The sequence below is a fragment of the Capronia epimyces genome (assembly GCF_000585565.1).
Source record: "Capronia epimyces CBS 606.96 chromosome Unknown aczIQ-supercont1.10, whole genome shotgun sequence".
Taxonomy (NCBI): Eukaryota; Fungi; Ascomycota; class Eurotiomycetes; order Chaetothyriales; family Herpotrichiellaceae; genus Capronia; species Capronia epimyces.
Window position 1 is genome coordinate 349,435 of NW_006912913.1, and position 27,264 is coordinate 376,698.

General features: G+C 55.3%; 8 protein-coding genes across 8 annotated transcripts; 4 read left to right on the forward strand and 4 right to left on the reverse strand.

Moving 5' to 3' along the window:
* Window positions 1-112: 112 nt before the first annotated feature.
* On the reverse strand, window positions 113-2,013 carry A1O3_09667 (uncharacterized protein; the record flags this gene model as incomplete). Its single annotated transcript, XM_007739761.1, has 5 exons — window positions 113-331; window positions 448-1,130; window positions 1,203-1,465; window positions 1,532-1,704; window positions 1,774-2,013. 5 exons carry the CDS (start codon window positions 2,011-2,013, stop codon window positions 113-115), a joined length of 1,578 nt encoding a protein of 525 aa, XP_007737951.1.
* Window positions 2,014-2,960: 947 nt separating this feature from the next.
* On the forward strand, window positions 2,961-4,547 carry A1O3_09668 (uncharacterized protein; the record flags this gene model as incomplete). The annotated part of the gene is made up of 1 exon (XM_007739762.1): window positions 2,961-4,547. The coding sequence occupies one exon, from the start codon at window positions 2,961-2,963 to the stop codon at window positions 4,545-4,547; it is 1,587 nt and encodes a 528-aa protein (XP_007737952.1).
* A 565-nt stretch (window positions 4,548-5,112) lies between these two features.
* Window positions 5,113-7,765, reverse strand: A1O3_09669 (uncharacterized protein; the record flags this gene model as incomplete). The annotated part of the gene is made up of 5 exons (XM_007739763.1): window positions 5,113-5,760; window positions 5,813-6,058; window positions 6,107-6,598; window positions 6,649-7,168; window positions 7,218-7,765. 5 exons carry the CDS (start codon window positions 7,763-7,765, stop codon window positions 5,113-5,115), a joined length of 2,454 nt encoding a protein of 817 aa, XP_007737953.1.
* A 427-nt stretch (window positions 7,766-8,192) lies between these two features.
* Window positions 8,193-9,311, reverse strand: A1O3_09670 (alcohol dehydrogenase; the record flags this gene model as incomplete). Its single annotated transcript, XM_007739764.1, has 4 exons — window positions 8,193-8,712; window positions 8,766-9,014; window positions 9,070-9,198; window positions 9,280-9,311. 4 exons carry the CDS (start codon window positions 9,309-9,311, stop codon window positions 8,193-8,195), a joined length of 930 nt encoding a protein of 309 aa, XP_007737954.1.
* Window positions 9,312-10,188: 877 nt separating this feature from the next.
* Window positions 10,189-10,948, forward strand: A1O3_09671 (uncharacterized protein; the record flags this gene model as incomplete). The annotated part of the gene is made up of 2 exons (XM_007739765.1): window positions 10,189-10,354; window positions 10,440-10,948. The coding sequence occupies 2 exons, from the start codon at window positions 10,189-10,191 to the stop codon at window positions 10,946-10,948; spliced, it is 675 nt and encodes a 224-aa protein (XP_007737955.1).
* Window positions 10,949-12,469: 1,521 nt separating this feature from the next.
* Window positions 12,470-19,178, forward strand: A1O3_09672 (uncharacterized protein; the record flags this gene model as incomplete). Its single annotated transcript, XM_007739766.1, has 5 exons — window positions 12,470-12,688; window positions 12,831-13,547; window positions 13,593-17,640; window positions 17,694-17,824; window positions 17,886-19,178. 5 exons carry the CDS (start codon window positions 12,470-12,472, stop codon window positions 19,176-19,178), a joined length of 6,408 nt encoding a protein of 2,135 aa, XP_007737956.1.
* Window positions 19,179-19,943: 765 nt separating this feature from the next.
* Window positions 19,944-22,191, forward strand: A1O3_09673 (uncharacterized protein; the record flags this gene model as incomplete). The annotated part of the gene is made up of 6 exons (XM_007739767.1): window positions 19,944-20,244; window positions 20,360-20,422; window positions 20,551-20,652; window positions 20,727-20,873; window positions 21,003-21,426; window positions 21,639-22,191. The coding sequence occupies 6 exons, from the start codon at window positions 19,944-19,946 to the stop codon at window positions 22,189-22,191; spliced, it is 1,590 nt and encodes a 529-aa protein (XP_007737957.1).
* Window positions 22,192-22,737: 546 nt separating this feature from the next.
* Window positions 22,738-26,970, reverse strand: A1O3_09674 (uncharacterized protein; the record flags this gene model as incomplete). Its single annotated transcript, XM_007739768.1, has 1 exon — window positions 22,738-26,970. The coding sequence occupies one exon, from the start codon at window positions 26,968-26,970 to the stop codon at window positions 22,738-22,740; it is 4,233 nt and encodes a 1,410-aa protein (XP_007737958.1).
* Window positions 26,971-27,264: the final 294 nt, after the last annotated feature.

A 27,264-nucleotide genomic window follows, 5' to 3' on the forward strand; every position in this document is an offset into this window, starting at 1 on the left:
CCCGTAGGTTCAGGTTCGTGGTAGCCATCATGCTGGACGTCTTGTCAGGCAGACTTTGACGCAGAGATTGAAATTCCTCCCTCTTCACTTCAACCCCAACCCCTGTCTCCGCTTACAGGACGTAGCGAAACTCCAGGTTTTCTCTATCCGTCAGATCCAGTTGGTTGTTGGACACGATGGTCTGCGTCTTGGTGCCGTCGGCATCGACGGCCTCGACAATTCCCCTGTGGGCCACTTGGGATGCGGCTTCCAGCTTGTCGCGACGTCGGTTCTCCCTGACGAGGTACCATCGGAGAACCAGAATGTCGATCGTCGGAAGGATGCAAGCGAGCTAGAAAGACAAGAATCAGCAAACCCGACAGCGGCACATTGCTAGCATGATCAATGGGTAGCCCGGATCTCCCATTGGGGACCCCCGAGAAGAATATCTCTCTATTGTTCACTTACCCCCAGAATAATTCCCCACGTCGCATAATAGCGTGGTGCCCAGCCAGGAACAAAAAGTTGAGGCGAGAGGATATTTCCAAGACCATAGCCCACGTGATACAACGCAATGACAGTTGTCTTCTTGGTGTGGCCGGCCGAATTGTTGGATGCCCAGATCATGACCACCGCGTACGGGATACCGGCGGTAGAACGCAACCAAATGCCGGTGACCAGCCCCCAACGGTTCGACCAGGGCAACGCCATGAGCAGGATGTTGGCGATGGCGGCCGGCACATACGCAGCGACGGAGATCCAGGCACGGCAGTCGCGGGTGCGGTTGAGGAAGACGGCGGCGAAGGCTAGCGAAAAGAGCGACACTAGGCCGGTGACGCAGCCAAGGAGCGTCGTCTGGAGGGTGCTGAAGCCAAACGACTTGATGATAAGCGAATACTGGTTCGTGACGCCATTGGCCATTTCCTGGCTCCAGGCATGCAGGAAGAACATCCATGTCTTGGGGTCTTTGATGGCTTCGATGAACTGATATCGCTTGAACCGCTTGTGTTCGATGCCGGAGTGGTTCTCCTTGATGCGCAGCACTGCCCTCGCCCGGTCCTCTGGGCTCAGGAAGCGGGCACTCAACGGACTGTCGGGGAAGAAGAACCAGACTGAGGCGCCGAACAAGATCGTGATGCCCCCGGTGATGACTTGAGTGGGTCAGCATCCAGTCAGTAGCATGCCGTTGCTGTTTCAATCGTGGCGGAATGAGCATAACGCACCCATAAACCATTTCCACGGCTCAAACCCGCCCGTCTTGATCCAGAGCACACCGTAAGACAACAGCCCCGACGTGATGGGACTGGAGTTCCCCGAAGCCCACATGATTGGCATGAGCCACGACTGCTCCTGGTAGGTGAAGAACATGGCGAGGGTCAACAGGAACGCCGGCACGATACATGCCTCGGCCGTACCGAGGAAGAATCGGACCACAAAAAGACCTGCGAAGTTCCGGCACGGGATGTGGAGCAAGACGATTCCTCCCCTGAATTGTATACGGCGGCGGTCTCAGCACAAGGTTTCCCATCAGACGACAGTCTATCTCCCTTACCAGAGCATCAGGTTGGCGGCCAACCATTTCCCCACCGGGAACCGTTGCAGGGCCCAGTTCTGCGGCCATTCCGCCAGGAGATAGCCAAAGTAAAAGATGGACGAAAGCCAATTGTATTGAGTGGCATTGAGGTGGTTGTCTTTGAGAATGCCTAGGATGGCCGAACTCCCAAGCTATGCATGGCAATCATGTCAACTCCGCGTCGGCCATAGACCCGAAAGAGAAGGAGGACGAGTACTCACCGTCTGCTTGTCCACATACATCAGATGATAGCCGACGCAGAGAAAGGGGATGATTCTCCAGATGAGTTTTCGCTTGATCCTCAATGCTTCTTCCGGCGTAGGATCGTCAACCTGGACCTTGGAAAAGAGCTTGAAGCTTTCGTCGGCGAAGCGAGGAGGCACTTTGGGTGCGGTCAACAAGTCGGCGTTCCCCTCCGTTGCAGATGCAACCACGCCGGATTTCTTGTCGTCGTCGGCCATCCTGTCACGTCACGCGGCAGAAGTTTCGCTTGAGCGGTCCGTCAAGCTCCCTCTCTGCCTGCAAATCGTGGAGAAACAGAGGCACACGGGCAAGAGTGCGTTGAAGCTCCAGGAGATAAGTATCTTTTCGGGACGGACCAGGTCCTTTGGAGATCGACAATACCCGACGACTGGGCATCGGTCGGACTAGCCTCCTCGGAATTGTCACATTTGGCATATATGTGTATCGCCACGCCGCAGCGTGAACGTCGCGTGCTTTGGGATCCAGATGGGCTCATCGGTAGCGAAAACAAGCGTGCCATTCATGTTACATCCTTATCCTGCGCTCTGGAGACAGGACGGGGAATGGCCGTGGACGAGGAGGCTGCGGGGTGATCAGCAATACTGACCGTCAGCCTATGGCGACAGATGGGGGCGACACATATGGATCAGCCTGTACCGAGTACAGAGTACTACCATAGCAGATGGCACCACGACGGGGCCTAAGGCTGCGCCGCGGCAAGGATACGGGACTACTGGTGCATTGGTTATACTGAATTCTGCCCTATTATCACGAACATAGGTCCATTTGTGACATATCATCAGCGTCTAATCCCTTAGCGGTTTCGGGGCTGAACAGTACGGAGTAATCAGAGGACAACCCATGTCATCTGGCGTGCTCACATCCTTGATATTGCGTGATATATGGGGGAGCTAAGACTGTGAAAGCGTGGGTAGCACAGGGGTGGTATCTCTCCCCAGGCACCTACCAGGTGGATGATAGTGGCGCCTCCCCCCATCTCACACTCAGTACTTACAGTACGGTCCAGGACATCCCGGTCTCCCGGGGCGACTATATATGCAAGGGTTGGCGCAGGCACAGACACGGACACAGACACAGACACAGGAACAGGCACACGGTGTTGTTTCGGATCGGATTGAGCATCCCATCTCAACCTCCATATCAAATGGCGGAGGTCAAAGTCCTCATCGCCGGAGCGGGAATCGCGGGACTGGCGACGGCGATTGCGCTGCGGCGCTTGGACAGCGCGGAGCTCAGGCTCGACATCCAACTGTACGAGAAGGCGCGCGAGCTGAAGGAGATCGGAGCCAGCATCGCGCTGAGCCCGAACGGGCTGCGCACGCTGGAGCGGCTGGGCGTGGCCAACGCGCTGGACGACGCGGTCGGGTTCCGCGGGCCCAGCGGCCTCCCCATGATCTACCGGCACTGGAAGACGAACGAGGTGGTCAGCGTGGACGAGTTTGTCGACGTGCCGGACCGGCGGCATCAGACGGCGCGATTCCACCGGGCGCACCTGCACGAGGCGCTGCTGGAATACGTGGACCGGCGCACGATCCATCTCAACAAGGCGGTGCGGTCAGCGGAGGTGGAGGGGGAGGCGGACGGCGACGGGGTCCGGCTGTTCTTCGACGACGGCACCAGCGTGCGCGGCGACATCCTCATCGGCGCCGATGGCCTGCGCTCCAAGGTGCGCGCCGCCTTCCGGCCCCAACACTCGCTGCACTGGACCGGCCGCACGCTGTTCCGCTCGACCTTCGATGCCGAGCTGGTCGAGGGTGGACTCATCCCGGACCTGCCGCCCGACTCGACTCACTGGTGGGGGCCGAAGCACACCTTCTTCGCCTCCCGCCTGGGCAAAAACCTGTATACCACCGTGGGCAACTTTGATCCTGCAGCCGCGAGGGCCATCGGCCAATCTCAACCCCAGACCCAGCAAATCCAATGGGACCAGGAAGGCGACGTGGCCGTGTTCCGCGAGCTATACAAGGGCTGGAACCCCGTGGTCAAGGCCTTGACCGAAGCCACCCCCTACGTGCGTCTGTACCCCAACCTGGCCGGCGCGCCGTTGGATACCTGGGTCTTTGGTTCGCGCGTCACCCTGGTCGGAGACGCCGCTCATACTCACGGCGGCGCCCATGCTGCCGGCGGCTCGCTGGCCCTGGATGACGCCTGGGCTCTGTATCTGGCCTTTCGGCATGTTTTTGCCGCCCTTGGCCTCGTACCTGGTAGTGCTGGTGCTGGAGCTGATAGTACTGGAGCTGATAGTGCTGGTGCTGATAATGCCGGTGCCGGTGCCAGTGCTACCAATAACCCTACCACACAGCCCACGGCCTCAATTCCAGTTCCAGTTCCACTCCAGGTCCAGGACATCCACCGCGCTCTGTCCCTCTATGACAGGACGCGACGGCCACACACCGAACGCCTGGTCAAGTCGGTCCTTGGTGCCGGCGGAGCTGGAGCTGGAGCTGGAACTGGAGCGGCAGCGGCAGCGGCAGCGGTAACGCCGGTCTCTGAGTCCGACGAGGACGAGGACGAGGCCCTGAGACTGAAGATGAAGAACCGACCCAGCACGACGTGGTTGGCCGAGCATGATGTCGAAGCCGCCTTTGCAGAAGTCCTCGATCAAGACAAACACAACCACAGCCACGGCCATAAAGGCAATACACAAGGCCGAGGCTTCGGTATCGGTGTCCGTGTCGGTGTCGGTGGCCTGCCTACTCCTGCTCATGGTCGAGACCAAAGCCGACTGTGAGTGATTGATGTAGGGCTCCCATCGCCATCGCCATCGCCATCACCATTACTAGCCTTTGTATGATCCCGTCGTCAAGGCGGTCCAGGCGGTCAAGGCCATTCCTCCATCATTCGTTCAGTTCAGCCTTTAGGTCTAGCTCTGGCCCTGGCTCTGGCTAGCGCGGAATAAACCCACATAGACATTTTCACCATCGTCCTGGTGCGCACCAACGTTACATTGCATTGCATTTGCATCACAACAAAGAACTCGTGCAATTCTATAGACAGTGCAATTCTATAGACAAGATATCCTTTTGATTTGATTTTCGCCGGTGAGATGAGACCTGGTTAGATCATCCTGGGTATGAGTATATCTTCGACATCTTCGATATCTTCGTGCCTGACCACCTGTCCTGTCCCGTTCCATCCCGGGGTATAAAATACATTGATTTCCTGCGCCGTTTGTTGTCGTTGTGCACCATTCCATTCCCATTCGCGTTCCCAATCGCACTCCCAATCGCACTCCCATTCCCCTTCGCTCCTCACATAATTATCTCGTCCATTCGGAATATACAGCCACCCTTTCATCATTGAGGCTGTGGTGTCGACCCGGACCAACCGAACATCCAGTCACTCCCCTCGCCTAACCCCCCTGCCGGCCATATGGAATCGGGCCCCGGGGTCATGCCTGTACTGCCAAAAATCAAGTTTTGTGCTTGATCCGAAACCCCTTCGCCCAATGGATTTGTGGGAGCGATGGCACTCCAACCATCGTTGTTGCCTAGACCGAACCCCGGCGATGGCTGTTGTCGTGCGTTCTGGCCACCATTGCCGCCAAATGACATGGACGGGTTAGGAGGGGACGTGTGTGAGGTGGACGACGAATTTTGCTGGGATACCGTTGACGGCGTTGGATGGTTGGATTGTGATCTCGAGCCCGAGCCGGTGCCCTCGGGAGAAGTGTCGATGCCGACCGATTGCAGTGGCAGTTCGAATGTGTTGTCGAACCTCTCATTCATTGACCCCGGTCCCGTCGGAACCGTGTAGCCGCCACTACTGGAATCTCCGGAAGCATACAAACTAGGGTAGGAGCTGCTGAACGTCGACGCGTCGGAATTCGTCTTCACAGCGGGGGGGATGACGCCATTCATAATAGGATGATGTTGCTGTTGACCCTCGCGTATCTCGAACAGCGGAGAACATTTTATCGAATCGGTGTTGGCAGGAGATTCACCCTAGGCCCACAGTCAGCTGACGATCATACACAAGCAGCAATTAGAGACGGACCGGTGGTCGATGGCCAAACTTCCACCGTGAAGCGCTATTGGGAAGGTCAAGGCCACTCCCTTCCAGATCAACGTCGAGTTGAACCAGAAAGGACTCGGTCAGGGGATTCGTGGATTTCAAGACCTGCATGGCAGTGAGGAGGAAGTGCAATGACGATTTCACGGCCGCATCGTCTTTTCTCGCCTTGAGATACTGGACAAAGACCCGCGCAGCGACGTAGAGGCAGAATGCAAAGAATGGACTCATCTAGCAAATATTAGCACGACACTCCCTCGGACGGAGATGGAGCCCTACCGCGGACAAGTCCATGTGACTGATCATCTTCATGATGTTGGTGACCTGGTCTGCTGCGACAATGCATCGACGTTTCGATTCGGCACTGATCTGGGCAGGTAATTGATTCTTGTCGGCCTTGAAGATGGCGGCTTGGTGTAAACATATAGTCGCCGTATGGATGTTCATGTTGACGAACACGGTGTTCGGGTCGTTGATGCCTGCCGGCAAGCGAAGATGAGGCGGCAGCGACAACGATGTGTTGAGAAGAATGTTGTCTAAAGATCGGTGTCGTTTCCAGAAAGCACCATTGAGATCGTGATCATTGTCTTGCTCCGAAGGCCGGTGAAGATGGGTCAGATTGCGGCCGTAGAGCGTCGACATGAGGATCATCCCTCCAAACGACGAAAGTGATGACGCTCCGTCTCCGTTCAAAAGATCTGATAACTGAAGCGTGGGTTCCGGATGACATGTATTGAAGGCCTCGTCGCTGGCAGGCAAGTTGGTGAGGATCTGCGAGACATCCTGTTAGCAGGGCCTTCATAACCGACCATCGCACCTACATCGTGCTCATCCATGCACATGGGCCATCCAGTCCCCATGGATGCATATCGATCGTGGCAATACGTCAACCAAAAGGTCCGCCGTCGTTCTTCGCGTTCAGTCCAATCTCGTGGAGGGGGTAATGTCTGTTTGACATCGAGCCCGAGCCGGTCTTGTCGATGTAAGCCCATCATCTGGGCCAACCTCGCGGCTCTACCAACGCTCATCCAAGCCCGCGGGAAATACATGAGTTTGAACTCGTAACAGGACAGCAGCACCCAGGCTTGACAATGAGCGAGCGTGATCATGCTTTCTCCGTGACCCTTCATTTCGTCCATTTCGGCATATTTGCGCGCCCGCGCGTAGAAAGGTTCCGTATAAGCAGTGTATTTCGGTGTCACGGAGCACACATTCGTCCACATTGCATACCTCAGACTTGCTGGTGGGCGAATATAAGGGGCCAGATCCATTGAAGCGAGATATCTGGCCTTGTGGATCATGGGCATTGATGGATGAATCTTCTGAAAATAGATTTCGTTCCTGAAGTTGTCAGCAACCAAGAGGCATGCGGAAAAACGGATGGACTGACATTTCATCTACAACTTCTCGTGGCGGCAATGCCTCCTCCAAACCCAGACCTATCATTTCCCAGGAAAAATCATCGTCCGTATTCATGGGAAAATCATTGATCCCACCCAGAGCGGGATCGGTAAAATTGCCGTCTTGCATCAGACCTGACATAGAGGCGCCCTCAAAGGACGGAACACCCATTGGCGGTTGGGGCGAACCAGAAATGTATGTATCGGGCGCCCTTGAGGTCTGCGCAGCAGAAGAGCCAATCTCCCCGGGTATATCTCTTGATTCCAATAGATTCTCGACTTGCTTGAGGCGCGCCTCTAGCAGTTTGACATAGCCTCTTTTGGGGCCGCTCTTCTTTCGTTCTTCCGAGTATTCGCAATGGTGCTTGAGCCTGGAGCAAGTCCCGCAGCTCGGTTTGTCCCCGTCGCATTTCAACTTCCTCTTTCTGCACAGAACGCATGCCATTCTCTTTGGGCGAGTGGTGGCATCGCCGGACCCTCCGCCATGATGCGCTTCGTCCACCTCCGCCGCGCCTGGGGTGTCGGTGCCCGAAGTCATCTCACAAGTGCCCAACCAGACAGGATCGGTCAAGCGATATGAGACCAGCCGATGTCTTAGGGTAAACGCGGAACTTTGGCCGTTAGCAAACACAGATACATTAGGTTATGTTGAGAGCGACCGACGGTGCCTGTGCCAGATGGTGATGCCTGTGGTGCAGGCTGGATCTCTGACGATAGTAAAACGGCTACCGACAAGCCCATTGGGGAAGAGTGTGACGCCGCCTTATGCTCAGCATATGAGGCTAGGGCCTCAGCACCATCAAGGGTAAATTATTATCTTGTGTGACAAACATAGGGCGGCATACACAGCCTCCAAATCGTTTCCGTAAATAGTGCAATCTTGATCATCATACCAGGGGTTTATCTACCTCAACAATGATTGACCAGTTATTTATTGGGTTGGAGAACGAGCCCGTAGAAGCAGCCTAGTGAGAAGGACTATCGCCACCATCGCCCTCCTCGTTGAAGAACACTCGTACCGGTAACCAGGCATCGCCGCAGACTTTGAACCGATCCTTGATGCTACTCAATTTCTCCATCTCCTCGGGAGTCAACTCGAAGCCATCCAGCTGAAAGTTTGACTCAATCCGTGCTTTGTTGACGCTCTTCGGTATGACGGAGCAGCCCCGTTGGAGGTTCCACACCAGGAGCACTTGCTGAGGAGTCTTGCCATGAGCCTCAGCAATGGCGGCCAGTGTCTTATCATGTGCCAACGGTGAGTCGGTTGAACCCAAACAGGAGTATGCAGTACAGTGGATGCCTTTCTCTTTGCAGTAGGCGATGGTCTTGGGTGAGGGCATGTTGGGATGGAGTTCGATTTGATTGACCGCGGGGACTACTTTGCAAGATGGGTCGTTGAGGAGTTTCTCCAGGTTAGAGATGACAAAATTGGACACGCCGATATTTCGAACCTTGCCGGTACCAAGGAGCTTCTGCATCTCGCGCCTAAGAAGCAGTCAGTTGGATGAAGACCCACGTCGGAGTCGGGCATTGCGCACCAAGTGTCGATGAAGTTCCAATCGTCATAGTGCTTATTGAGATCTTCAGCAACCGTGGAACTGGGCCAGTGCATCAGGTACAAGTCGATGTAATCAGTGTCCAGGCTCTTCAGCGACGACGCGAGGCCCTCCTGAACGCGTTTGTGCCATGGATTGTCGAGCTTCGTGGTGATCCAGATCTCACTGCGAGGAATGCCGGAGTCTTTGATTCCCTGACCCACTTCTGCTTCATTGCCATATGCCAGGGCACTGTGAATCTGTCAGAGGCCCGAACGGGTTTCGTCGACTCGATCGGAGGTCTTACGTGTCAATGTGACGGTAGCCTGCGAGGAGGGCGTTCTTGACTGCTTCGCGGACTTCGTTGGGCTTCGATTGCCAGGTGCCCAGGCCAACGCCAGGCATCTTAGCCCCGGTGTTCAAAGTGAACACGGTCCTGACCAGAATAGAGTCAGCATGCTTCACGTCCGACATCAAACCTCGACCTCGAGTGATCACAGAGGCTACTACTACTCACTTGGTGCCCTTGCCAGATTGAGAGGTCGTCATTGTGCCTAGTAAGCCTGGACTTGAGAATGAGGAAGAGGGAGAATGGAGCCTGGAGGTTTGAAAAGAACAAAGGAATTCCTGGGAGGATATATGGCTCAAAAGAACGAGGGTTTTCTGGCAGGTTCACTGGGGATATATTGTTCAAGTTATATCCCGGTGGCCCTTTAATTTTGCCCGGACAAATAATCACTGCACTGCGCTGCGCTGCGCAACGAGCAGATAATGGTGGGGTGTGGCTACAACAACTACGCAATACATTTGCTTTAATTGAAGGAGGGGCAATCGGCAGGCCAATTAGGGGGGTTTGTAGCCTCCTAAGCCACTCGCTTCTCGTTCCTGCTGCGGCGTTTTTAGCCTGAATGATCGATAGGTGCCTAAGGTGGCCTCCTAAGGCTACCTACTCCGTACACTGTACAGAGATTGTCTGGAGTGTGGCTGTCCATAAGACTCCTGTCTGTATAGATGGGCAGCTGGAGTTGACTCCAGTTAGCCCTGCGACTTCAGTATGTAGATATTGTGTAATATGTGACGCAGTCTACCTGCAACAGTAGAGCAGGCCCGAATACTCGGATAGGCCATAGCCCGGGCCGCAGCTTGACCCAAACCGGAGTGGCAGCGAGTGGTGAGTTCCTCCAACAACTTGTACCGGCTGCAGCGAATTCTGCGGACAACTTTTTATTCTGATGGAACTGTCCATGTCGACAACCCAACCCGCCTTGTCTAGTTTAGCCTACAAAACACAGGAACAGTGCAATCTAACCGCGCCATGCAGCAACAAGCTGCATGGTTCCAGGATCGGAATTGAAGTGCTTGACGTGGTTATCCAAAGCGCCTGGTCCCCCATCTCGCCGCCTTTTTTTGGCTACATATCCCGACCATGTCACGATTTGTACCAGCCGGTACAGATGTCGATTCACTACCACCAGACGACGCTTGGCTAAAGGCAAAACAACAAGTAGAAGCCCAAAAGAAAGTGAAGGCCGCGGAAGGAGGTCAACAGGAAGGAGGCAAGAGCCTGTACGAAGTATTGCAACAAAACAAAGGTAAGCCACTGTTCCCTGCTCACCATTCCCTGCACTCCGTTTCCATGGACTTTGTCTGACACGATGGGGCATTTTTGAAACCCAGCTGCCAAGCAGGAAGCATTCGAAGAATCCATCCGCTTGAAAAACCAGTTTCGTCCTCTGGATGAGGATGAAGTCGACTTTCTTGATTCTGTGCTAGAGTCAAACAGAGCCAAGGAGGATGCCGTCAAGAACGAGACTGCTGAACAGCTCGAGGCCTTCCGAAAACAACGTGCCCTGGCTGAACAAGCTCTTCTGAACCAGCAGGCAAACGACGAAGTGGGAAAGCTTGACGCTCCGGTGGGTAGGGCTGCGTGGGTGACTCAAAAGAAAAAGCGCCGCCGCGACAAGGAGAGCGAATCTGGACAGGATCCTAAGTCTAGGAAACTGTCGTCCCCCACGGACGATCAAGGCCCTGCATCGGTGCAACCGAATTCACTCACTTCCGATCGTACAAATGCAACAGATGCAAGGCCCGAAGATAAAAAGTCGCCCACACAGTCTCAGACGGATCCTCCCAAGGTGACCCCAGTCGGACTAGATTTGGGCGACTACAGCTCTGATGACGATTAATACATGGCTTTGCGGCACGAGGCTCGCTCATATGGGCAGGTGTTCTGTAGTGGCGCCTTGCACGCTGATAGGTGGTGAGCAAGGATAAACAGCCTCGACAATCCATGAAACCACACACTAAGGTTTCAAGGGAGCCAGTCGACCACCAGACAGTCGGAACTCTTCCCTTTCTTGACAGTCAGCATTGGAATGAATCGGCTGTGGTTGGTCGAGTGCTCAGACCAATTGTGAAGGCCCATCACCCATCACCCATCACCCATCACCCATCGTCTGGCGTGGTCAGGCTTTTGAATCTGAGACGGAGGGGAACCCCCTATAATAGCCAGTGCAAGGGTCTTGAGCGACTGTGGCAGCCACCCGGAGCAGTGCGTCCTTCTGTCGTCGAGCTTGGTCAAGTTGAACAGCCACAACGGCTTCTTACCTTGTGGACCAGCACGACTGCAATGCGGGAGCTCTCGGACACATCTCGTCGGAACACGCTTAGTCGTGGCGGGCACGGGCGGGTTCATCCTCGGGCCTAAGAGCCCCGTCCACGCCTCGACCACAGCGTTTGGGGATGACTTCTGGGGGCTTAGGGGCCTCCTAAGCCTGTCCACCCGAGGCGAGCCAATTGATTCCCCAGACGCAGGGGTTTGGTGGCACCTCAAGCTCTTTTGATAGGCTTGGGAACTTCAATACCCTCACCAAACATATTGCTGGTGTTGTTGTCCTGTCCTAATGACACACTGGCACCACGCCGTCAACACTCCAACCGCTTGGGATCTGCCATACGCCTCGCTCCTATTTGACCAGCAACGAAGCTCTGGTAACCTCTCAATGTGGCGGTGAAGAGGACACCGGCGTATCAACACAGACAGCCCAGTGTGTCCTGCATACCTCCTAAGCCCACGCTCTTTGCCCAACGCGTTATTCGCCAACTGCCCGCTGTAAACCAACACCGCCAGATTCGAGGATGCAATGAACCGAAGATCGTTGGGCGTGGAAGAAATTTTCACAGTGCCCGCAGCGCTGCGTGTTGATGGCCCACGGCAGATATTAGATATAGTGTCATGATCGTGCTCGTTTTCTTCTTGCCCCCCGTTTCTGAATGCGGCTGTGTATCGATAGAGGACGCGATAGGAGATACGGATACTCGTACTGGACTCGGTAGGCACGAGCTGGAGGCTTGACTGGCTGTTGTGGGATCGGCAGCGTTCTGCAAGGGGGAGGGCTGCGAACGCCACCCACTCCATTGGCCTGGTTGCACACTCCCCTGCGCCAAACACCCAATCGCCATCGCAGCACCTGGCCGTTTGCCTGCCTGTCTTTGCTTGTGACCTCCTGACGCTGCACTGTCCAGCCCAGTTCTCCTGTCAGCCTTCAGCTTCAGCTTCATATCCTGCGTACTATCGCTCAAGAAGAGGCTCTGTAGAACGCAGCCTCGCCTTCCCTTGTCCTCTCCTCACGCATCTTCCGCGTCTCGGCCGTCGCGACAAATGCTCTCCCCGTCCTATCTGCACAAATCCTCTGCTCAACAACAGCATGGCGGCTCTCGCAGCCGCGTCCCCCGTCGGCGAGGTCGCAAAGAGCGCGTCGCATCGACCAAGGACCCCGAAATGGTGGAAGACTGGAACGGATGAAACTGAGTTCGAGATCTTGCGTTTCTGCAAGGCATGGGAGGCCGGACGGTCTCCAACTGCCGATTGGCGCTACTTCAGCATGCACACCGCCATGCTCGAGAAGAACACGCCAGGACAACGGGTATGCAGGGCATTTCTTTCCATTCTAACGCCAATCGTCGACCCCCAGTCTCTCCTGTCCACCTCTCTGCCTCTTGTTCACGCCTTGCTCCGATGTTGCTCTTCCACTCCCTCCCTTCGCACACCCCTGACACGAGCCACAGTCTGTTCCCCCAAATTACGATGTCTACCTAAGAGCATTTGCGCTGGTCGCAGCTCTGTTTCAGCAGTTGAGCGACAGCCCTCCGCCTTATGGAGGGGAGCCACCGCCCTATAATACCGACGACCAACTCCCACCGTACGCGCTGTCCGACCCTCTCGCGCACGTCCAGATCCTCGGCCGTCCAGATTTACCGAGAACCGCTCTCCCCTCGAGCAAACCCAAGTCGTCAAATTCGGGGATGGATCTTAGTATAGACTTTGGCGACACTACCGGGGTCCAGACAAGAGGAAAGAAGAACAAGAAAGCTGCCCAGAAGGCTCAGCAGGCTAAATGGTTCGAATCGGACAACGAAGGTGAGGGCAATGCTGCCGGCGATGGTGGAGATGGTACCGGTGGAGGCGGCGACAATGGTGGGAGTGCCGGAGGAGGTTCTGGAGGTGGTGGGGACGATAACAATGGGGGTGGAGGAGACGAGGACGACTGGGACTTTGGTGGTAGCAAGAAGAGCAAGAAGAAGAACAAGAAGAAACAAGAGGAAGAAGAGGAGGCGAAGAGAAAGCAAGCAGAGGAGGAAGAGAAGAAGAAGAAAGAAGAGGAGGAGGCTGCCAATGCTGCTAATCCTCTCAGTTGGGCCGACGAAACTAATGACGCGGTGGCAGACGATGACTGGACAACAGGTTTCACGACGAAGAAGGACAAAAAGAAGAAGAATAAAAAGGTGAGGTCTACGGACCCTGCGTGTTGAAGGCTACTGACCATGTAGGCCGCCAACGATGCTGCTGATGATCCGCCGCCAACGTCAGCCTTCCAAGATATTAGCCTTGATGATGCCGCACCAAGGCTGGAGTTCAGCCTCGGCGGTTCTGACAGTAAGAAAGATTCCAGTGGTTTCGGCGCATGGGGGAAAACGTGGGATTTTGGTTCTCTCGACAACGACACGACGAAAGCCGAAGATGTGACCACCAAAAAGGCAAGTGAGAAGAAAGAGGACTCTAAGGAGCTTGGGGACAACAATCCCTGGTCGTTTGGTAACAAATCCAAGAAGAAAACGATGACTTATAGCAGCGGCTTTGATCTCGGCGACTTGAATTCGGGCGACAACGCGTTCAGTTTTGACGGGGACAGTGGCGCTGTGAAAGACGCAGATGATGCCTGGGGGTTTTCGACCGTAAACAAGAAAGATAAGAAGAAGAAAGGTATGGACGACAAAAAGGAGGAGGCGCCCGTCCCAGCCGACCCCGAGCCCACAGGGGAGGACACCTGGGGTGGCTGGGCTACGACCACTTCAAAGAAGACCAAGAAAAAGAAAGGTTTCTCCGAAGAAGATCCAAGCCCTCCTCCCCCGCCTGCCGCCCCGGCTGAGCCAGAACAAGCAGCTGCAGAGGACACATGGGCCTTCACTACCAGCAAAAAGGATAAAAAGAAGGGGAAGAAGGGGGTCGTTGAGGAACCGGCTCCTGAGACCAAAGATCCCCTGCTTGATACTGCAGACGCCGATGCCGCTTTTGACTTCGCATTTGGAACGGGGAAGAAGGACAAAAAGGGCAAGGGCGGCTTCAGCAGCTTGGATGATGACCTTCTAGACCTTCCTGAGCTTTCCGCTGAACCAGAAAAGGCAGCAGACGAGGGAGACGACTGGATGTCTGCAGCTTGGGGCACCAAGAAGAAAGACAAGAAGGGAAAGAAGGGTGGGATCGAAGATATCTCAAACTCTTTCGACGTCGGTTCTCCCGCAGAAACCAAAACGACCACGACCGATCCTGTGGTTGAAGACACCTGGGCCACGTTTGGCACAACCAAAAGCAAGAAGGATAAGAAGGGCAAGAAGGGCGCCCTGGTCGAAGAAGAGCCGCCTGCCCCTCCGCCTGCCCCCGAGGCTCCAGCCGAAGCCGACGATCTCTGGAGTACTTTTGGGAAGAAGGAGAAGAAAGGAAAGAAGGGAAAGGTCGCGATTAGTGAACCCTCAGTTCCAGAGCCAGCATTTGAGGATGAACCTGAGCCTGAGCTTCAGCCTGAGCCTGATCCAGAGCCTGATCCAGAGCCTGCCAAAGAGGAGCCCAAGTACGCTGATATCAGTGGCTGGGCCAAGCTATCAGCGAAGGACCGGAGAAAGAAAGAGAAGGAGGCCAGGAAGAAGGGTCTGCTCATCCCATCTGAAGAGCCTACTCCGCCACCTCCGGAACCAGAGCCTGCAGTTGTGGAGGAAGAAGATACCTGGACGGCTTGGGGCACAGCCTCCAAAGACAAGAAAGGCAAGAAGAAAGGAGCCGATGAGCTCGCTGAAGAGGCTGTAATACCCCCCGAGCCTGAAATGAAGGAAGACGATACCTGGGGCTTTGGCTTATCCGCGAAAGAAAGGAAGAAGAAAGAGAAGGAGGCCAAAAAGAAAGGGCTTCTCGAGCCTGTTGAGGAGCCTCCGCCCGATCCAGAGCCCGAGTCTCAGGCAAAGGAAGATGACACCTGGGGTATGTTCGGCATGTCGGCAAAGGACAAGAAAAAAAAGGAGAAAGAGGCCAAAAAGAAGGGTTTCCTAGACATCGACGAGGAGCCTCCACCGCCGCCGCCTCCAGAGCCGGAGCCTGAAACCGATACCTGGGGAGGTTGGGGTGCCGTTTCTTCGAAAGACAAGAAGAAGAAAGGGAAAGAATCCAAGAAGGGATTCACTGATTTTGACGAAGAACCCGCGCCTCCGCCTCCAGAGCCCGAGCCTGAGCCAGCTGCCGCCGCTAAGGAAGAAGACACTTGGGGTACGATTGGACTCTCGTCCAAGGAGAGAAAGAAGCGGGAGAAGGAGGCGAAGAAAAAGGCGGCTGCAGCACCATCCCCTGATCCTGAACCCGAACCTGAAGTCGTCGAACCCAAGTCAGAACCAGCGGAAGACAAAGAAGACGAGCATTGGGGATCTTGGGGTACTACGACCAAGGACAAGAAAAAGGCCGCCAAGGAGAGCAAGAAGAAGGGCATTGCTGAGGCTGATGAACCCAAACCTGCTGAAAAGAACGAAACGCCTGTTGAGGATGATCTCTGGGCCTCTTGGGGCGTGAAGGGGAACGAGAAAAAGGGCGGGAAAAAGGCCAAAACGAAGGAAGAACCTCCGCCACCAGCTCCCAGCCCTCCCGCGCAAGGGTTGACGCCCGAGCCTGATGCAACAGAGCTGCTGGATGATGATGTCGGAGGTGACACTTGGGCGACCTTGACAAAAACCAAGAGTAAGGCATCATCGAAACTGAGCGCTGCTTCTAAACTTGCCGCAGCCGCTGAGAAGACTTCCGAGGAAGCTCCAGCGAAAAGCACAAAGGGCAGCATATGGGGATTCGGAACGACGACGACGACGACGACCAAACTGAGCAAAAAGGAGAGGGAGGCAAAGACCAAGAAAGAAGAGGAAGAAAGGCTGGCTCGCGAGGCTGCAGAGGCTGCAGAGGCTGAAGCTGAAGCAGAAGCTGAAGCCGCACGGATTGCTGAGGAAGAGGCTGCAAAAGCTTCGAAGACCAAAGTGAAGAAGACGAGCACCAACAAGGAGGAGAAGGTCGACGGCAAGAAGACCACGGACGACTATTTCGGCTTCTGGGGTAGCACGTCAGCGTCGAAGAAGACAGCTGGCAAAAAGGAGATAGACTCGAAAAAGGAAATTACCAAACAGGGGGCGGCCAATGAGGAGGACCCACTAGCCAGCCATGCGCAGGACCTCGACCTCGGACTAGATCTTGACGAGCCACCAGCTTCTGTGAAGAGCTCCAAGGCAATGACCACGACTACCGCGAAGGGCAAGCTGAGCTCCTCTGTGGCAGATCGCATCAAGGCGTTGGAAGGCGGCAGCAAAGAAGACAGCGGAAAGAAGTCGAAGGGCACCACTGCGCTGACTAAGAAGTCTCCTCCAGCAGAAGAGACGCCACCGCCCAAAGAGGAAAAGACGACCAAGGACAAGGCTTCGGCCATCAAGACAAAGACGACCGCCACGACTGATTCGAAGCTCGGCAAGAAGAAGACCGCCGCGCCGGCCGTCACCGAGGAGAAGAAGTCGAAAGACTCGGTTCCTGGGAGCTTCCCCGGCGCATTCGGCGACGATGATGCCCACGACGATCTCGATTTAGACGACCTGGCGGCAGCATCTTCGCCCGACAAGCAGAAGCCTCAGTCCAAGGCCAAGGTTGCTGAGAAGAAAGGCACCAAAGCCAAGAGCAGCACCCCAAAGGACTCGACCACGAAGAACTTGGACCTACTGGACGAAGTCCCTCAGCCCTCCGAGCTTCCAACACCGCCGCCAGAAGAGAAGAAGTCCGTCAAGAAAGAGCGGCCGCGAGTGGAGCGATCTGCCACAGCCTCTTGGGGATTTTGGGGGGCCGCACCTCCTCCCAAGAAGTCGGCCAAAGACAAGCCCAAGGAGGCCGACAAGTCGCCACCGGCCAAAAAGGAAAAGTCGCCGCCTGAGCTGGCCCGGGCGAAATCAAGCCGCACACCCAAAGAAAAGGAACGAGAGGATAAGAAGGAGGCGGAAAAGTCATCCAAGTCCTCTGGTTCTGACCCAGAGACCAAGAAAAAGACGGCGGCTGAGAGGCCCAAGACCACCCGAGGCCCCTCGTTCTCCAGTTTCATGTTCGGCGGGCCACCACCGTCGGCAATGCGGCCAAAAACCACTCGAAGGCCAAGCAGTGCAGCCAGCTCACGGCCCTCGTCCAGGCGGCAGTCAGTGGACGGCCTTGCTTCGCCTCCCCCGGAGGACGAACCTCCACTCACCGAGAAGGCCGCCAAACTGATGGGTGTGAAGCCGAGCAAGGTCGCACGTCGTCCATCGGTGAAAGGCAAGTCAGGTAAGTGCCATAGCTTCAAGAGTCGCAGGACATGACTGACGCTCGATGAGTAGGTGTTCCCGATCCATACCCCATTGACGATGATGATATGGTGATGATCCACACCCACGACAATCCACCTGCCGTCAATGGCGCTTCAGCGACCAAGAATTCAAAATCCAAGGCTTCGAAATCAAAGAAAGTGGTAGGTGCAAATCATCTTGTCCCACTTCGGTTTTGAACGTACAGGCTGACGGACTTTGTAGAACAAAAAAGATGCTTCTTACGACGACGATGTGGTTATGGTCGACAACCTCGTCAACGGTGATCCATTGGTTACCAGTGGGCCGGACGACCTCGCTTTTGTGGACCATCCTCCGTTGAAGAGAAGCAATACCACGTCCAAGAGATCCAGTGGGCTTTTTGGCGGGCTTTTCGGTGGCGGTTCGAAGCGCGTTGAGGTGGAAAAGCCGAGAATAAGAAGCAATACCGTGACAGATGCTGAGGACCAAGATCTGCCGATTCGGACCAGGGACCGAGCAAAGAGACGATCCCGTGCCGTAGAGGGAGAAGGGTTCACTACTGACGCGCCAGCCGATACCGATGCCGACGTTGAAGCTCGTCGTGCCGAGCGGAGAGCGAGACGCGACGCCCGCGACCGGATGGAAGAAGCCGAGCGGATGGAGCGCGAGCAAAGACGCAAGGAGAGGCGAGAGCGGGAAAAGGCCGATCTTGAAGCCCGCCAACGGAAGGCTCGTGAACGCGCCAGGCAAGAACAGGAGGAGGAAGAAAGGCGCCGCGAAGAGAAACGAGCGAGGCGGGCTGCGAACGAGGCTCGGCTTCGTCAGGAGGAAGTCGAGGCGAATGCAGAAGCCGAGCGACGACGAGAAGAACGACGCCGCCTCCGAGCTCAATTGGAGGCCGAGCAAGGGGACGCTCTGGAGGCGTCCAAGGAAGAACGTCGAAGGTCATACTATGCGGAAGAAGAGGAACGACGACGTCGCCGAGAAGAGCGCAAGGCCCGAGACAAGGACCGGGACAGGTCGGGTCGCAAAAAGTCTAGCGCCCTGGTCGAGGAATACCATGAGAGCCGAAGCGGGAGTGGTAAGGGGACGGCACCGCCTCCGGACAAGACTAGCTCATGGGTGAACTCGCAAGCTGACGAGCCGCCCGAGGTGCCACCTGTGGAAGGGACCATCCTGGATCCCGGTGGGGAGAAACCGCGCGTGGCAGAGGAGGACACTGGCCACAAACGCAGTGGCCGACACCACGACAAGTACGCCGGCATGACCGACGCGGAGATTGCAGACTACCGTGCTCGACGAAAGGGATCTCGTCGCGGCGAAGGCAAAAGTGCCAGCGGCGGCAGCGACGAGCGAGAGAAAGGAAGGGAACGGAAGGAACGAAGAAGGACGTCTCGACGCGAGCGCGACCCGGCTGACGAACGTGGCTATGGCGGACACGGCTACGATGAGGTCCCGGTGAAAACCTGGGACGGTCGGCCCGCTCTTGGCCGCAACGACAGCAAACGCAAGAGCTTCCTCGGAGGACTTTTCTGAAAGCGCATATCTCAACATGACCCAAAGCCACCACCGAAGAATACCGGCACAGAGGACCGGAGATTGATGCCTGCGGGACAGGCATTCTGGATCCGCCAGAGCCTCCGACACGATTGGACAAGATGTGATTTTGGTTGACCGGCGTTCCTAGCGCATCGGCAGGGCGTCCATTTGCTTTGGCTTTGGCATGCATCAGGAGCGAGCTGAAGAGGGCACGCATTCTCCCATTGAGCCTATTCTCTGTACGAATACAGTCGGCAGTCTGGGGAGGGACTGAGCTGAGCCCAGCTTCGCTCGGCTTTGCTCCGTTGATGTTCATGTTATTTCTGCATTAGTTTTGAGCGCGCATTGTGTCGGTCGTTGTTAGCGATGTGTTGATTTGGATCTCCTTAGCTGATGCAGCCATTGTTATAGATACCCCTTCAGTTCTTTCGATAGTATATATTTACCCTCATGCTCATGCTCATGCTCATGCTCATATGTGCTCTCTTTTTTCTTTTGGTCTCACCGAGGCTCTCTAGGCGTAGTGTACTCCGTTAGTAATATGTCCAACTTCTTTCTTCTAACTTCTGACTGGAACCTCAACGGCAAGGCTGGGAACCGCCAAGACAAGGCTGAGTCTTGGCACCTCGTGACTCTGTCAGCCTCGTCTCCCACTGCAGAGGATGCTGATGCTCATACAATTACAGGTTCCAGGGAATATCTCCCGGCACACTTCTCGCCTCTGCGGTGCCAGTCGCCCTCCTGTCCGCGCCGGATGAGAAGATGCAAACCCTGTTCCCCTTTGCCGCCGCATCACCCGCCCCAACTCCCAAACTGCACGTCACATCCGGCCTGCTGCCGCCATACGTCTCGGCGTCCCAAGCCCCGACCAGAAAGTCGCCGTGGAGAACGGTTCGAGATGTCGGCTTCATTCGCTCAGCCACGGTCGCGCTGCCGGATGAACTGTGTCATATCATCTGGCAATCGGTCGAGGCTGCGGTCAGGAAAGTGAGATATGTCAAGGTGATCATGAAGCTGGAGGATGTGCTGGACGGCGAGTTTTTCACCGAGTACATCAAGCGAGGTGAGTTTGGGCGTTGTAGTTGGTCTGGTCTGACCTGGCTTGACGTGACATAACAATTCTGCCTGTCTCTGCCCAAGTCTCCAGGTTCGGTCTGACACTATCTCGGTCGTCGTAGGTAACGTTCTCATGCTCTCCGAAGGAGAACCCGGTGTGGACAACGTCTTCTCACTCAAGGATGGTAAGTCGAGCGCAGAGCCAGAACTGCCCACCACACCCATACAGCCTGTCTATCTTCTCTCATACCCCCACCCCGCGTCCGTCCAGCTCTCTCGTAGATAGTACGGTATGCTAACTGGCCTTCTCCAGGCATATTGCGGCTGAACCTCGCCAAGGAGGTCTACGAACGCACCGGTCTGCCGGGGACGCCTGTCCGGTCCGGAGGACGCAAACACGTCAAGTCAAGCTACGGTAAGTTCCAGCTGTCGGCAGTGACATGTCTATGTTTCATGATCAAGGCTGAAACTAACCCTAACTACCCACAGTGGTCGAGTACAATCTCCGTCTCCCCTCGATGCTACATGGCAAAAAGGGCTTTGAGCGACTCGTGTGGGCGGCCAAAAACGTCCTGAACAGTAGTTTGCAGTGGCTCTTCCTCGACCTCAACGACGACCACGCTGCAGATGTCAAAGGTAGGTACGCTCCTGAACTTGATCGACTTGGTTCTCGTGCTCGTGTGCTGTGCTGTTGGGTGGAAGCAGGGACGGACGCCCCGGCGCAGCTTTCAGTTCCGGGTCTGACGTTGTCTTTGGTTTGAACAGGCCCGATCATAACACACCACCCTACAATCATGCATGATGTAGCCCCGACGGTGAAGAAAATACCGAACGCCCTCATCCCGTCGACCCTAACCACGACCACGAATATCATGACACCCTCGACCCTGACAGAAAGGACACGTTCTCATCCCCCTCCCCCAACTGCCACATCGTCCAGTGTCCCTCCTGAAGAGCTGCAAGAGACAATGCTGGATCTTTTCGAATACGTCGACATGCTCTCGTTAGCGTCTCCACGAGTTCAGGCGACCGACCACGTCGATCCGTTCATCAGTCGATACCAGGTCCCTGATGTCTCTGGCCGTGGCTATACGTCAAACGAGACAAGGGCCCAGCAGCCCGTCACGGTCATGACGTGGACAGGGCTGATCTCGGCACAATGGGTGCTGGACCTTCTCTGTGCCATCATGTATGTAATTATGTGATGTTCGGTTGCCATTGACGTCTTTTTTCATTCCTTCAGCACATCCCCTCCTCTCCGTCTTCCTTTCCTTCCTTCAGCCCTCCTCTCCTTTCCTTTCCTTTCCTTCCTTCAGCGCATCCCCTCTTTCCTTCCTTCACCCCTCCCCTCCCAGAAAGCAATGAATGGATTTGGGCTAATACCAGCACGGCCCGGTATAGAAAACAGTCCCGCACGGCCCGACTACCAGCGCCGGAACAAGCGCCATGGCTTGCCCTTACAGTCTCGGCACACAGGACCCAAGCGGTGGGCCAGGTTGACGGATACACCGTCATTCTCCAGCCAGATGGTGACGATGGAGAACGGGGTGACGGTCCTAACTCTGACCATAACCATCGTGTCGACGAGAACCAAAACGACGAGCCACAAACCCGCTCCGTCTTGGACCAGCACAATCGACCGACCAAACGGCCACGTCTGGTGGCTGCGACTACTGGTGACGAAGATGACGACAGCGCCACCGGCCCGAAGCGTGCGAACGCCTCTAGCGAATACTCTGATCTTGACCCCCTGAAATCGGACTCGGGGGCAACAGGAGGAGGAACTACCACGGCCACGACCACGACCGCAACTGCGACCACAACCACTGCCGCGACCACTACTACTACCACTGCCACAGGGACAAACGCCGCTGCTCGTGCCGGATTCCACCACTACATTTGCGCCGAGTATGTCGACAGCCTCGTCCAAGTCCTCCGTGGAGGTGGAGCCTGACTCCAAGGTTGAAGTCTGAGGACTGAGGTCTGAGGTCTGTAGGCTACGGACTACACCTACACCTACGCCTACGAAAGGTACCAATGGTTACAGCTTACAGCTTACAGCCACGGAAGGTAGTGTAACCATAATGAATGAGAATGACCTTGGCCGTGAACCCAAGCTTGACCTTGTGGTATACACTGTAGTATAGTATACAGTATCAGTCCAGCCCTACTGCACTTGCACTTGTATGAAGGATGAAGGCACTGGCACTGGCACCGTATCGAGTATACAAGTACTGTATATGCCAGCCATCACAGCTGTTCGAGACTCCAGTCAAGATGGCGTGGCTCAAGGCATCGACAGTAACAACGGTGTAACTTGTCAATGCCGATTCATAAGAATTCTTCAGTCAAAGCTTTGTTCCACTCAATAACCAGTATTACCACTATGTTGTTCAAGCGACCAAGGGTATACCGTGTGCAAAATCAAAGATCAGCCAAGCCAATTCCCACTGCAGTGTGCTGTCAACCGCCCACTGCCCACCGCGTTGCACACTACAATTCACCCATGTATCTTCGTATATTCATCACGACAGCTGCTGCAGTACTCGTCATACCACGTCCTCAAATCCGGAGCCGTATCCGTCGAGTTAGACTCAAACGTCTGTCCTGAACCCGAGCCTGAGCTTGAGCTTGGTCCCGAACCATCCAGCACCAGCCCCTCGACAACATGACACCTGCGATCCTCGTCCTTTACCCACTGCTCCCATGCCGCTTGCATCAATTCCTTTTCGATGACATTGACCACGCGCACCGCCACAACCAAATCGTGCCTGTACATCCCTAGCCGTTGACGGCTGCGTTGGACCTGGGTTGGACCCAGAATCTTGCCAGGGCCAGCCTTCGCCGTCACATCGATGTTGTCGGGATCATGCTCGTCGTAGAAGACGCTGTAACATGGGCTCGAATCGCGAAGAGGCAGGTGGGCATCGCGGTGCAGAATCTGATCTAGGTCACTCGTATAGACTGCTTTGCCCATGACGGCATTTGGCGACACCCCTAGACGTGTCATGAACGTTGCGGCCCGGCGCTCATGCCACCAGTCAAGAGAGTCGCGGTATGTGTGCCAGCTGTTGTATACCATGCTGAGCATCAGTGCAGCTAGGATGACCTTGTTGGCGGAAAACGATCGAGCCGTCCAACTGAGTAGCCCCAGAAGGCTCTCTAAGATGGTGGAAACGGCACTTTCGGCCGCAGACAGGACAGTTTGTGCCAACAAACTCGCCATCGTCCTCGAAACCGGCCGTCGCAATTCAAGATTAATAGCCGTGGCATCCAGAAGCAGTTGAGTGATCTCGGTCGCGTGACCAACTTGACCGAAGATCTGGACCGCCTTCTTCGTGCGACTGTGTGCCCCAAGCTTCCTAACTTGGTCGGCCACCAGATCTGCCAGGTCCTCGGAGTCGAGCTCCAGGTCATGCAATGCCTGCCGCTCGATCACTGCACCAAGCATCCACGGGGGGCTTGACCATTCCACCTTGATGAACACGGCGAGCTTGCATTTGGCTTTGGCCACATGTGTGATAACGATCTTGCTCACCAGTCGTTGTCGGTCTCGGAAAGGGAGGTGCCACGGGGTCCGTTTGTCCGTGACCACGTAGCATAAATGCTCGTTGGTCACGTCCACAACTTGATAATCTCGAACCTGGGTGTATGTCTCTTGACCAAGCATGGTCGGAACAGGAATGTCAAAGACCAATTCTCGTCGCAACCGGCCTTCTGCCAAGCTCAGCCACGGTCCTTGACCGAGGTTTTTGGCTCGACGTTCATGTTGGAGCAACTGCCAGAGCGCACTCTTGTCTCCAAACATGACATGAAACAACGCCTTGGCACTGATGTCGAATTCTCTTTCGACCGCGAGGTGGAGGTTGCCAGGGGGGACATACTTCACCGGATGCGCCGGCAGTCTGAACTTGGACTCTCTTCGACTCAATGGCGTCGGATGGAGCGCTCGATCAACTCGCAAAGGGCCCTTCAATTCGGTCCCGACCGTCGACGCTCTCCCACGATATTTGGGACCGCCCGTATCCACCGGCGTATTTGGCGAGACATCCTCCCAGCTCTCGAGGCTTGGACTTCGGTCTCCAGAATCGGTCTCCATCTTGAGCAGTGTTTTGATGACCTCTTCTAATCCCGCAGGTTCGTCAGAGTCGCTGTTTCGGATCAAAAAGTTCAAGCGCCGCTGTAAAAGTCGAAGTGGATCCAGAAAGGTTTTGATTGTGATTCTCCGGGCAGCTCCATCGCTTCCAAGGTCTTTAAGATGCAGAAAGATAAAGTCGCAATCCCGACCAGGTGCTGCGGTGGCCTCGTCTATCGAGGCAAGAGGGACGCTTGTTGTGAGCACCAGTCCCAGATGATTGCTGTAGAAATATATGTCTCTCGAAGTCACATAGACGCGGCCGGGAAACTCCTGCTGGTCGCTTGGATTCCAGGTTCCTCGGAAGACCATGACAAGGCGCTCATCGTGCCGAACATTGGGAAACAAAAGTCTGAACTGTGCATCCTGGGATTTCAGCTGAAGAGGATAGTAGTTGGGAAACTCGGGCACGAGCAGCTCACTTCTGAACTGCTTGAATGTATCGCGATCGACACTGATTGTGTTCCTGTGGCCGCTCTTGGTCGGCGACGGGGTGCGGCTCCGTGCACCAGATGGGGCAACGCCCAAGTCAAGGTGAGAGATCGAATAATGGGGAGTGGTACCGGAGCGTGATGGTGAGGTAGACGGTTTCGGCGGCGAAGAAGAAGGCTTCACTATAGGACTTGGCTGCGCACCCAGCTTTGCCCCGGGTGTGATTCTTGGTTCGACACGTTCCGACCGGTTGACCGCAGTAGTGTTAGAAGTGCCCCAGATATTCGCCAGGAAGCTCGTTGGAATTCCGGTCTTGTCGGGCGCAGGGCTTAGTCCCCGTTCCCCGGTCAGGATGACTGCTGACTTGCTCAGATTGGTTGGGGACGGCACCGAAGCCAGGGTAGAGGGAGAAAGAGTGCTAGGAGGCATATCACGGAGCGCGAGCGTAAATGTGCTGCGTGACTTTGCGGCATCGCCCTCAATGTTTTGCACCATTGGTAAGCCTGGGCCGACAGGCAGCGATCCATGACTGGCTGCGATCAGGCTTGCAATGCCACCGCTACCGGGAAGAGTAGGTGTCGATGGGCTGGGAGAAAATTGCGGCGAGGCGGCACTTTTGCGGTGCAAGTCCAGTCGGGAGATGATGCGAGATGCAGCCTCGCGGTGGCCGCCCTCATCCAAAGTAGTTGACTTCCTAGGCAAATCGATGCTGCTCTCCCGAAGATGCTCTGCGCCTGGAACGGACAGAGCGTTGGACTTTTCAAGAGCACCAATCTCGTCGCCGGGGGCACCAGGTTCTGTTGAAGCTAGTACCAAGGCCCCAAACTCGGGTACCGGGGGTGTTGATATGGTAAAGGCCGCGCCGCTTTGAATGTTTCCAGTTCCGGCGATGTTTCTTGAGGCATCTGCATCATCCAGAGCTTTCGATTTCGCGGTCTCAAAGGCACCAATCCAGTCAACGAGTTCCGATTGGGTTTCAGCCTGTAGAAGGATGGTGTTCTTATTGGTCTTGAGTTCGAAGCAAAACCGACGTTCTTCTGCTGGTGCAGGACGGACATTGCAGAGTAGAACGCCGATCCGCTCGCTCTCTTCGACTCCTGCTCTGGTACCCTGTAGTAGCCAGCCGAAGACGCCATGGCGGATGAATGCCCATCTCTTCACCCAAACCGTTCTTGTTGGTTTGCCACTGTATGTGCGTAAGAACAGCCAACCTTGTTTCTCCCCAGTCTGCGGAGTGGCCTTCTTGGGTGACTGCTGCGGCTGCAAGGTAGATACACTTGCAGTGTGAGCATGACTTGGAAATTGAGGGACCGTAGACATGCTGTAGTCTTCGAGTTCTCGCGATGGTCGAGTAGTCAACTCCGCGGCCTCTTCCAGGTGCTTCTTTGCCGCTAAGAGCTCTTTTCGAAATACTCTCTCACTTGCCTCCATCTCATTCATCCACCCCTTTATTCTCTGCATTTCGTCCGAGTTTCGTTGAAACGTTGCGGATGTATTGTCCCGGGAGACTTTCAACTCACGCCATTGATCCAGGAATATTTTGACCAGTAGTCGGTCCAAAGCGAAGCGAAACTGTGGTGTCAAACTGAAAAAGTCCGTCATCGCCTTTATGTAGATCTTTCGGGCTTCATGTAGTTGGAAAGCGTCCTCCCTCAAAGACGACGCTTCCTTGCTTTTCCCAAGACCGGCATATTTGGATTGGAGATGGTCGAAGGTCTTTTGAGACGCTTCCACAGCCCGACGAGCCTCCTTGAAAGCCCGGAGATCATTGTGTAGGAAGTTTTTGATGGGTTCGACAACCATGACTGTCAACCTTTTCACCACTGCTATCATGCTCATCCAGTAATCTTTGACTCCGTCTCCATATCTCTTCATGGCCAGTGTCACGTAGTCGTGGTCCAACATGGATTCCGAAACGGTGGTGGGTAGGATCGAGTGAGAGATGAAGCTGTCCACGACATTCTCCAGGGTCACAGACTCGGCAACAAGTCGATTGGTAGCCTTCACGTAGTCCTCCAGCCACTTTTCGAGCAATTCAACTTGTTCTCCATAGTGCACGGCGGTCGCTCGAGCAGTGGGAGAATCGAGCGCCGCTTCCCTCAGGCCAACGGGTATGAGGTTGATCAGTCTGCCAACCTCATCAGCCGGCTGCAAGACCTGCGACATCGTGATGGGACATGCGGAGCCGATGAGAGAGAGGCGAACGCATGCAGGTTGGGTTCACGGTGCGTAATGCTGCAGTGTGAGATCGAGATCGAGATCGAGATAGAGATATAGGGCAGCGGCTCTTGTCAGAGGGACATCGTGACGGAGTAAGTAACACTAAGAGTCGATCAGCGAGAAAGTATTCCGTACAATGCTGAGGGCAGTGGTTAAGGTATGTTGTATGTTGTATGTATGGAACACTGCGTGTTCGAGGTCCAGCAGACGGAGACGGGCCTAGAGTCTACAGTAATAGTA